Source organism: Toxorhynchites rutilus, chromosome 3 (genome assembly GCF_029784135.1).
Source record: "Toxorhynchites rutilus septentrionalis strain SRP chromosome 3, ASM2978413v1, whole genome shotgun sequence".
Classification (NCBI taxonomy): domain Eukaryota; kingdom Metazoa; phylum Arthropoda; class Insecta; order Diptera; family Culicidae; genus Toxorhynchites; species Toxorhynchites rutilus.
In genome coordinates, this window is record NC_073746.1 from 211825323 (window position 1) to 211837048 (window position 11726).

At 36.9% G+C, this 11726-nt stretch overlaps 1 protein-coding gene across 1 annotated transcript in view; it reads right to left on the reverse strand.

Moving 5' to 3' along the window:
- Window positions 1-1486: 1486 nt before the first annotated feature.
- The window catches only part of LOC129779356 (uncharacterized), a 30466-nt gene continuing 20226 nt past the window's right edge, over window positions 1487-11726 (reverse strand). Inside the window, exons 2-4 of the mRNA XM_055786769.1 lie at window positions 2016-2176; window positions 1792-1956; window positions 1487-1724 (exon numbers count right to left, since the gene is read on the reverse strand). Coding sequence (XP_055642744.1) covers window positions 1665-1724; window positions 1792-1956; window positions 2016-2138 — 348 coding nt within the window. The 5' untranslated portion in view covers window positions 2139-2176 and the 3' untranslated portion in view covers window positions 1487-1664. The remainder of the gene's footprint in view (window positions 1725-1791; window positions 1957-2015; window positions 2177-11726) is intronic.

The following is an 11726-nucleotide window of genomic DNA, read 5'->3' on the forward strand; positions in this document are numbered from 1 at the left end:
ACAGACAAACAAACAAACAAACAAACAAACAAACAAACAAACAAACAAACAAACAAACAAACAAACAAACAAACAAACAAACAAACAAACAAACAAACAAACAAACAAACAAACAAACAAACAAACAAACAAACAAACAAACAAACAAACAAACAAACAAACAAACAAACAAACAAACAAACAAACAAACAACCAAGAAACAAAGAAAAACAAGCAAGAAACATACAAATAAACAAACAAACAAACAAGAAACACACAAACAAACAAACAATTAAACAAGAAACAAATAATCAAACAAGAAACAAACAAACAAACAAATTAACTAACTAACTAACTAAAAAACAAACAAACAAACAAACAAGGAACAAACAAACAAGAAACAAACAAACAAACAAGAATCCAACAAACAAACAAGAATCCAACAAACAAACAAACAAACAAACAAACAAACAAACAAACAAACAAACATACACACAAACAAACAAACAAACAAACAAGAAACAAACAATTAAACAACAAACAAACTTCGGCCCCGTTAGGATGACGCCATATAAGCCTTAATAAAAATATATACAAACGAACAAACAAAAAACATACGAACAAACAAAACAAACAAACAATGAACAAATAATCAAACAAACAAGACAGAAACAAATAAACAAACAAGAAACAAACAAACACACAAGAAACAAACAAACACACAAACAAAGAAGAAGCAAGAAACACAAACAAACAACCAGATAAACAAACAAACAAACAAACGAACAAACAAGAAACATACGAACAAACAAAACAAACGAACAATGAACAAACAATCAAACAAAAAAACAAACAAACAAGACAGAATTAAATAAACAAACAAACAAACAAACAAACAAACAAAGAATATAAGAAAAAGAAGAAAGTAAGAAAGAGAGAAAGGGATTAACAAAGTAAGAAATAAAATGTAAAAAATAAGAAAAAGAAAGAAAGGAAGAAATAAATAAATAAATAATGAAAGGAAAGAAGAAAGAAAAGAAGAAAAGGAAAGATAAAAACAAATCTGGGATCTGCTCGGTATAAAAACAACAAAGCGGAAAACAACAAAGAACACACGCTTGAATTCATATTTGCCTTTGGAGGGACAATCGCAAAGTATTATAATGAAACACAATAGAATACATTTTTAAAGATTTTATTCAATCTCAAGCTAATTATTACACTAAACACAACCAACCAAACAACTAAGAACTGAACATTTTTTTGTGTTTTTTTGATAGGGAAAAGCCTCTGTGAGTAGAACAATACAAATATTCTTTCTCACAAAGGCATAAAAACCCTATCATCTTTATTTATCTTTAATAATAAAATAATACAATTAAAATAATAAAAAAAATCAACTAATAACATAAAAATAAAATCTGCAACAAAAAGAAGTAACAATAAGGCAGCATTAACTCATTATTTTAAATTATTATTCTAAATTTAATGAATAATCGATTCCGACACCTCACCAACAATAAACAGGAAGAATCGAAAACAGCAACGACTAAGTAGGCTGACTCCTCTCGTTGCCTTCAGCCGACGATTCTCCTGTTGCAATTTGTCATTTTCTATTTTTGCTTTCCAGAGATCTCTTTCTGCCTTCAGCTTCCTGAATATGGCATCTTCGAGCTCTGAAATATTTATCGGTTCCCAATCAAACAGATCTTCGTCGTCATCCGCGAGATATGTTTCACTGGGAACTAACGGCGGTGGAGTCTCGTCCTCAATTAAATCGATATTTGAAAACATATTATCCCAATAGCATACCTGGTCATTGTCACTGGGGACTAAAGGTGGAGGAGTTTCATCCTGAATCCAGTCCTCGTCTGGATAAACATATTCCTTATTCAATAGCTGATTCCATGTCCTGTCCGCAATGTTTGATGGGTCTGATTCCAGCTCCGATTGTTGGTTGTTTGCATTTTTGACGATCTGCAAAAACAAATTTTTTAGTTTCATTTTGCTACATATTACGGAATGATTTTTCTTACCTTGCCCGCAAAACGATTCCGTTTCGCTCCACATCCATCACCCACAGTTTCCTGGTAGGTCCGGGAGTTTTTTGGAACCCTCAATCCTGTCGGAATCCTCGATGAAAATGCAGCTTGCTTCATTTTTGGTGGTGATGGTTATTATGCTTCCTTCAATCTTGCTGTAATAACCCTCAGTGTGAATTATTATTGCATCAACAAAATGCTTGCTTCGATTGCAACAAGATTTGAAAAAAAGGTTCCGGCCTACTATTGCATATTGACATTAGTTATTGTTCAACATGTAATATGATTTAATAGGGTGTAAAATCAGAATTTACACTCGAACGACGTGTAAAAATTAACGATCCTGGGTGTTAGGTAGTTGACCCAGAAACCCTCAGAAGGTGAACGAAGAATATGATTATTCTATACATATGGTGAAATCCCAATTATGGCAAAATTATAGAACCGTTATTGTTTTGGGATCCGTTTACCTAAAACTGGCCCAAATTTTAAAACTGCTCAAAACGAGGCTATTGTTTTGATTTGAAAGATAAGAAATAAGGTACTGAATACAATTGTACTTTCAAAGTACAAGAATTCGGTTACATTGTAAAAGTAGAAACATAATTTCCTCTCGAAAACATGTTAATCCTAATTGTTCCATCAACCAAAATAATCTTTTCTAATCGCTCTACAATTCGCTCTTTGACTTCCAACTTCTTCCTATCTTTCTTCAAATTTAGCTGCAATATTATGTGAAAACCTTCATCAGTAAGTGTCTTCTTCTTCTTAGTGGCAATAACGCCATCTAAACGAAGTATCCTTTTTATTAGTACTTAGCTGAGATTTCTATGCCAAATAACATGCCTTGAAAGTATTCCAAAAGGCAAGCTCTAGAATAGGCGAGACCACAGTGCGAATCGGAGAAAATTTCTTTGACGAAAAATCTCCCGACCAGTATGGAAATCGAACCCGAACACCCGGCATGTTAGTTATGACGCTAACCACTCGGCCACGGGAGCACAAAATTCTTTAGTTCTCAATCAACTTAAATAACCCATTCGGGGTGGTTTTGACTAAGCTTCGCCATGTTGTAGTGTGTATCTCGTTCTACGCAGAAGATACTGTTCGTTTAAGCTCTTCAAATCACTTATACTGCTTGTAAGCTGCATCTACTATTCGTACGATTACTCCTCATAAGTTCTTGATTGAGTTTTGATCTGGTAAATAAACTGACCAAACTGATGGCGCAGCTTAGTCAAAACCACCCCGAATGGGTTATTAAAACTGATTGAGAACTAAGAATTTATTGCAATTTAGGAACTTATTGTAATTTATGTGAAATTGACGTTAATTTTGTAAAGGAGTGAGAGTTTTTCCATCTGGTTCTATAGTTATGAAACACTGGAATTATAGTTTTTTGAATGTTTCGCGCCTGAACACAACAATAAAGTTGAATTGGCATATCTTATAAATGATAATAGTTATTGTACTCTACACTATATACTTCAATTCAACCGACTTCGTACATATCTCTGGAAACTCAGAAAAAATGAGTGGTTCTATAATTGTGAAACGCAGTGTATTGCTGTACGAATTTTTAAACGCGTTTTTCTCGAAACCATATGCTGGTAGTATCGATATCTCAGGATCTACTCGACCGAATCCGACCGACCGAATTATCTAAAGCGTTACATAGCCTTTTTTGTATATCTCATTTTTCGATGTTTTCAGAGCTTCAAAACAGCGATTTTTCATGAAAAATAATTATTTGTTACTAAAATGGTCGCTATTTTGGCAATTTTTCAAATTTTCAAAACCCCCTATTTTACGCTTTAGGTATTGTCTTAAAGTTTCAAAATATTTGTTCGAATTTGTTCTGCGACACCCCGCTGCCTCAGAACCGATACCACCAGCTAGGTACCGATTTTCAGACAGCATCTACGCATCCAGCTGTCAACAGCGTAATAATCATTGTTCGTACACTCAAACAATGGAAAATACATCTTCAAATATACCTCAAACAATAACCAAACTACCCGAACACTTCACTTCAAAAAAAAAATCACGAAAATTCATCATTTATCGTCCTTCTAGACAGGGGTCCACCCTTAAATAATATAATTCCGCAATTCTACGTCGGAAAAGCGGTCGTGTCGTAGGCACAACCCCTTATATTTTTTTAATTTGTCTTACGGCTTCACTCATTTGCATCATGAAGTGGCTAGGGAAGTAACGGTCTACTTTATTAGTGCTCTGCTTTAATTCCGGGCTTGTAACCGTCAATAGAATTTCTCAGTTTTTTTGTTACCAATCAACAACCGAGACACTCTACAGGCTGAGGATTAAATCTGATACGGGTTCAAAGCAAAACACAGATCGGTAAAAACTTTTCCAATGCCCTTTAGGTGAAGGTGGAAGGTAGCCACAAATTGCTGCCACAATGGCGCTCATTTCTTCCATCTCCCTTCCTCACCTCTCGCCCGAAAATCAATAACTTTGCGAAACAGTATGAAGAAAATGATCGCTTTCACACACTTCCCATCAAGTAATATCAACCAAACTCTAATCGATTACTCACCATATATGAAATTTTCATCTGCCGTCGCACTGTATAGTGAAAAACGTCGGAAAACTCGAGCTAGTGCTCTGAAAGTTAAATTTTCATTTTTCAATTTTCCGCAATGGTTTTGTTTGCATTGGTGAGAGCATCGTTATTTTTTCGACACTGATGTCAGACAACATCATCGAAACAGCTATAAAAACCACTCAATAAAATGTTATTCCTGAGTCACAGCGTTTCATGTCACGAAAATCAATAAAATAAAATTATGTTGATATCAATACAATTATTATTTTTACGTTTAATGGGTGTAATGTAAACTTTAGCAACTTTAACATTGGTTAAGAAAATTGTATTGCAGAGCTCGGAAACCTGCCACTGCTGCCTCTGATTTCAAAATGAGTAAACGTAAAGTAAAGTATAAGTATTACGTATTACATATAAGTATTAAATATAGGTATTAAAGTATTACACTCAATCAATATGCCTCGGCCAACAAAGAGAAGGGCTAAGGCTCTCCAATGGAATATGTGAAAACAATACGATCAACGAAGGAAAATATTAAGGAATTATCAACATCGAGTTGCTGTGCGGAAGAACTTGTTAATACCAAAAGAACCCCAATTCGCATGTATTACAAATTTGCTCATGTTAAGCTCGCGCATAATCGGAATTTTACTTCATATGCAAATACACCTTCTCTATATATTTATATTTGCAATTATTCATCGGAACACATCGTTCATACATTTTACTTTAGTATTGAATTGTAATTTTTTTTTTCAAATGTATTCCAAGACTCGTGTCAGTGAAGCGCCACATGGTCTGATAAGTGAATTGATCTATTTACGCGTGCTTTGCTCTTCTCTCAGAAACACTATTACCCCATTTTTACATGATTCAAATATATAGAAAGATTAGTTGCTGCCCTTAGAAAAATCCTCGGTCGAAAACTACTGAATACATTTGGTAATGCAAAATTAGTAGAATGTACAAATTTTTTGTACATATTGTCAACAAACCCGCATCCCTACCAGAGTTTAGTATATTTTACTCGATAACATTAGTAAGCTTGGATATTGTCATATCTGAAAATTGGTGAGAAAAGCGCGTATTAACCATTTTCATTGTTCCCATAAGGCAATACGGAGGTATAATAAGGATATAATTCTGATACGTGCATTTTCGGCGAGAAAATGTAGCCGATATTGGGCTTCCGAATCATGGTTCTGCTTGACATATGTGTTTATTAGTACGGTCGAAAATGACTATAGATTGGTAGTATTTACCAAAAAATTCGTTATATTTACTAATTATTTCTCTCAGTGTGGCAAGACATGGAATCAGAAATGGAATAAGGATTACGTTTATCCAGACGAGGACTGGATTCAGGATGAAACTCCTCCACCTTTAGTCCCCAGTGACAATTACCAGGTATGCTATTGGGATAAAATGATATCAAATGTTAATTTATTTGAGGACGAGACTCCGCCGCTGTTAGTTCCCAGTGAAACATATCTCGCGGATGACGACGAAGATCTGTTTGATTGGGAACCGATAAATATTTCAGAGCTCGAAGATGCCATATTCAGGAAGCTGAAGGCAGAAAGAGATCTCTGGAAAGCAAAAATAGAAAATGACAAATTGCAACAGGAGAATCGTCGGCTGAAGGCAACGAGAGTCAGCCTACTTAGTCGTTGCTGTTTTCGATTCTTCCTGTTTATTGTTGGTGAGGTGTCGGAATCGATTATTCATTAAATTTAGAATAATAATTTAAAATAATGAGTTAATGCTGCTATATTGTTACAGATTTTATTTTTATGTTATTAGTTGATTTTTTTATTATTTTAATTGTATTATTTTATTATTATTGATAAATAAAGATGATAGGGTTTTTATGCCTTTGTGAGAAATAATATTTGTATTGTTCTACTCACAGAGGCTTTTCCCTATCCAAAAACACAAAAAAAATTCAGTTCTTAGTTGTTTGGTTGGTTGTGTTGATTGTAAAATTTGATTGAGATTGAATAAAATGTTTAAAAATGTATTCTATTGTGTTTCATTATAATAATTTGCGATTGTCCCTCCAAAAGCAAATATGATTTCGAGCGTGTGTTCTCTGTTGTTTTTATACCGAGCAGATCCCAGATCTGTTTTTCTCTTTTTCTTTCTTCCTTCCTTTCGTTATTTATTTATTTATTTATTTCTTCCTTTCTTTCTTTTTCTTCTTTTTTACATTTTTTATCTTACTTTGTTTATCCCTCTCTCTATTTCTTACTTCCTTCCTTTTCTTACATTCTTTATTCACTTTTTTCTTCCTTTCTTCCTTTCTTCCATTCTTCCTTTCTTCCTTTCTTCCTTTCTTCCTTTCTTCCTTTCTTCCTTTCTTCCTTTCTTCCTTTCTTCCTTTCTTCCTTTCTTCCTTTCTTCCTTTCTTCCTTTCTTCCTTTCTTCCTTTCTTCCTTTCTTCCTTTCTTCCTTTCTTCCTTTCTTCCTTTCTTCCTTTCTTCCTTTCTTCCTTTCTTCCTTTCTTCCTTTCTTCCTTTCTTCCTTTCTTCCTTTCTTCCTTTCTTCCTTTCTTCCTTTCTTCCTTTCTTCCTTTCTTCCTTTCTTCCTTTCTTCCTTTCTTCCTTTCTTCCTTTCTTCCTTTCTTCCTTTCTTCCTTTCTTCCTTTCTTCCTTTCTTTCTTTCTTCCTTTGTTTGTTTGTTTGTTTGTTCGTATGTTTATTGTTCATTTGTTTGTTTATTGTTTGTGTGTATGTTTGTTGATGTTTGTTTGTATGTTTGTTCATTTGTTTGTTTGTTCGTTTGTCTGTTCATTTGTTGGATTCTTGTTTGTTTGTTTGTTTCTTGTTTGTTTGTTTGTCTGTTTGTTTGTTGGATTCTTGTTTGTTTGTTTGTTTGTTCCTTGTTTGTTTGTTTGTTTCTTGTTTAATTGTTTGTTTGTTTGTGTGTTTCTTGTTTGTTTGTTTGTTTATTTGTATGTTTCTTGCTTGTTTTTCTTTGTTTCTTGGTTGTTTGTTTCTTGGTTGTTTGTTTGTTTGTTTGTTTGTTTGTTTGTTTGTTTGTTTGTTTGTTTGTTTGTTTGTTTGTTTGTTTGTTTGTTTGTTTGTTTGTTTGTTTGTTTGTTTGTTTGTTTGTTTGTTTGTTTGTTTGTTTGTTTGTTTGTTTGTTTGTTTGTTTGTTTGTTTGTTTGTTTGTTTGTTTGTTTGTTTGTTTGTTTGTTTGTTTGTTTGTTTGTTTGTTTGTTTGTTTGTTTGTTTGTTTGTTTGTTTGTTTGTTTGTTTGTTTGTTTGTTTGTTTGTTTGTTTGTTTGTTTGTTTGTTTGTTTGTTTGTTTGTTTGTTTGTTTGTTTGTTTGTTTGTTTGTTTGTTTGTTTGTTTGTTTGTTTGTTTGTTTGTTTGTTTGTTTGTTTGTTTGTTTGTTTGTTTGTTTGTTTGTTTGTTTGTTTGTTTGTTTGTTTGTTTGTTTGTTTGTTTGTTTGTTTGTTTGTTTGTTTGTTTGTTTGTTTGTTTGTTTGTTTGTTTGTTTGTTTGTTTGTTTGTTTGTTTGTTTGTTTGTTTGTTTGTTGGTTTGTTTCTTGTTTTTTTATTGTTTTTTTATTGTTTGTTTGTCTCTTTTTTGTTTGTTTGTTTTCTCTGGAAGACCAAGAAAACAATTGTCAAATCGCCTTAGTTGTGTACTTTTGACAGATCAGTTTCATTTATGAGAAAAGGTATACTCTAGACGTGTCAGATGGTTTTCATTACTATTGGCGTGATTTGTTCTTCAGGAAAAGATTTAATATTTCGGTTGTGAGAGCGGCATGGTTAGGTGTCAAGTTTACCTTCACGCCGACAAAAAGCAATATAATTCTGTGAATTTGTAGATTCATTGGACTCGTTTTGGAACACAATTTTTGAATATTCTTATTCGGGCTCTATATTTCTCACCACACCAACTGGTAGAAAACAAATTGTAATAGTCTTCCCGAAGTTGTCAAAACACAAAAATTTCAGGCTATTGATAGCCTCTGCAATTCAAAAGATCGGTTAGCGACTACCATTTTTCCAAGTGTTTTTAAACAAATTAAATTCTAAACAAAACTATTCATTCATCAATACCAAGCGTGTTCAGAAAATAACGCCTTCACAATAGTCCCCAGTAAATATTAGGCCCTTGTGCTAGCGCTTCTTCCAGCCCTCGAATCATTTCTCATCTCTTGAGGATAGCCTTCAGCTCTTTCAGTTATGCGCTTTTAACGTCATATATGCTTGTGAAACGACGACTCTTTAAGGTTCTCTTTATTTTGGAAAATTGGAAAAAGCCACATGGAGGACTGTTGTTGGCTCAAAATATCCGAAAAATGTAAATTCTTGGTTTAGTCATTGCAGAATCAACGCCTTTGTTAACGTTTCGCAAACATTGCTACACTTTATTTAAAATTTTCAACAAACAAACTAACGTTTTAAACGTCGAGATCATGAAAGCAGGTCTAATGTGCTGCCTCGGACATATTAAACAATGAATAAAGCTGAAAATGTCATGGGCATGCATGTTAACATAACAAAATTCAAAACTCCCTTCATTTTCTCAACACACCTCGTATGTAAGAAAAAAAAACAGGAAGTAGGTTATATCTGTGGTATAACCGCAAGGGTGACGTGATCATTTGTTTTTAGTTGCATCTGAATCAATTCTGAATGAATGAATAAATGAATATTTGGGGGACTTCGAAAACGAGAGCGTTACGTTGAAGGCACAATATTTAGCAAAAAAAGCAATCACACGAAAGTTGTATAATGCATAATACATTGCTTGTATTGTGATATGATTTGTATTACATTTCCAATAGACAAAATATCTGTTGCATCAAATTAGTCTACATTATTTTTGCGTTCGCTCATCCTTTCTCAGAACACCCATTTCTCTTTTGAGAAATTGTTGGGTAAACATCCCGAAAGACGTGGTCTTACGTTGATCGCACTTGATTGAAAAATCACAAAACCAAATGTATTTGGTCGCAGTGTTATATGGATAGAAAACATCAAAATAAACTCTTTCGCTTGAATGTTTTTTTTTCAATTCCCAAGGGGAACTGGCAGATTATTTTTCAACAACGATAACGTCCTTCCAGATTTTCTTCGATACTCGAAGCCCACCAGTGGTTAATGCTAACTAGATAACCACCAGTTCATTGCACTTGATTTAAAAATCACAAAAGCAAATGTATTTGGTCGCAGTGTTATATGGTTAGAAAACATAAGGTCACACTTGATTTAAAAATCACAAAAGCAAATGTATTTGGTCGCAGTGTTATATGGTTAGAAAACATAAGGTCAGGTCAGGTCAGGTCAGGTCAGGTCAGGTCAGGTCAGGTCAGGTCAGGTCAGGTCAGGTCAGGTCAGGTCAGGTCAGGTCAGGTCAGGTCAGGTCAGGTCAGGTCTAGTCTACGAGACGAGCACGGGGCAGACAACGTTGAATATAACGGCCGGAGTACCACAAGGCTCTATCCTGGGCCCAACGCTCTGGAACGTAATGTATAACGGAGTACTGAATCTGAAGCTTCCCAAAGGCGTGGAGATCGTGGGCTTCGCGGATGATATCGCTCTCACAGTGGCAGGCGAGACACTCGAAGAGGTGAAGATGCTTGCAACCGAGTCCATCGTCTCAGTAGGGAACTGGATGCAAGCAGCGAAACTGCAGATTGCTCATAATAGAACGGAAGTATTATTGGTGAGTAACTGCAAAGCCGTGCAGCGAGCGGAAATCACAGTCGGGGAACACGTGATAACTTCTAAGCGTAGGTTGAAATACTTGGGAGTTATGATCGACGACCGGCTGAATTTCAACAACCACGTCGACTACGTCTGCGAGAAAGCAGAGAAGTCCATTAGCGCGATAGCGCGAATAATGCCGAATAACGCAGGACCTTGCAGTAGCAAAAGGCGTCTCCTGGCTGCTGTATCCTCGTCCATACTGCGGTACGGAGCACCAGCCTGGTCGGCGGCTCTCGAAACCCACCGGAATCGTAGAAAACTGGACCGTACGTTTCGGCTCATGGCGATGCGAGTTGCGAGCGCGTATAGGACGATCTCGTTGGAGGCAGTCTGCGTTATCGCCGGCATGATCCCTATTGGCATCACTCTGGCGGATAACAGAGAGTGCTACAGACGAAAGGAAATCAGGGGTATCCGGAAAACAGCGAGAGTAGAATCACTCTTGAAGTGGCAGCAGGAATGGGACACGGCGGAGAAAGGCAGGTGGACGTATGGGCTCATACCGGTACTATCGACCTGGCTGAACAGGAAGCACGGGGAGGTGAATTTTCATCTGACACAGTTCCTGTCTGGACATGGCTGCTTCAGGCAATATTTGCACCGGTTCGGGCACGCAACGTCGCCACTCTGTCCGGAGTGTGAAGATGTGGAGGAAACACCAGAACACGTGGTATTCGAGTGTCCCAGGTTCACCGCAAGACGCGAGGGGCTGCCTGCCCTTCATGCCGGGAACATAGTAGAGAAAATGTGTCGCGACGAGGGCACCTGGAACGCTGTGAACAGTGTAATCATACACATCATGTCCGAGCTACAGCGGAAGTGGAGGGCCGACCAGCGTAGTAATAACCCCTGATCATAGAAGAGGAACTAATGCTAGGGCTGTTGCAAAGTGTAGTACCCCACGAGAGTCGTTGTGACGGAGTGCGCGTTATGTTGGAGGGCACTGCCTAATCGGCGCTCCGTTGGGAAGAGAAATCCTGCGAGGGTGGCTGTGACGGGGCGCGCGTCAAGTTGGAGGGCGCTTCCTAATCGGTTCACGTCTCGACAGGTGAGAAACCCCGCGAGGGTGACTGTGACGGGTTGCGCGTCAAGCTGGAGGGCAATTCCTAATCGGTACACGTCTCGACGGGTAAGCGGTATCTGGAGAGCAGGGTCAAGAAAATGCTGGCAATGCCTGTTGGTGGATTGAGAGAGGAACATTGCGAGGGTCGTTTCGGCGGAGCGAGAGCCTAGGAGAGCATCATCAAATCGATGGGTACCCCCACGAGAGTTGCTGTGACGGAGTGCGCGTTATGTTGGAGGGCACTGCCTAATCGGCGCTCCGTTGGGAAGAGAAATCCTGCGAGGGTGGCTGTGACGGGGCGCACGTCAAGATGGAGGGCGCTTCCTAATCGGTTCACGTCT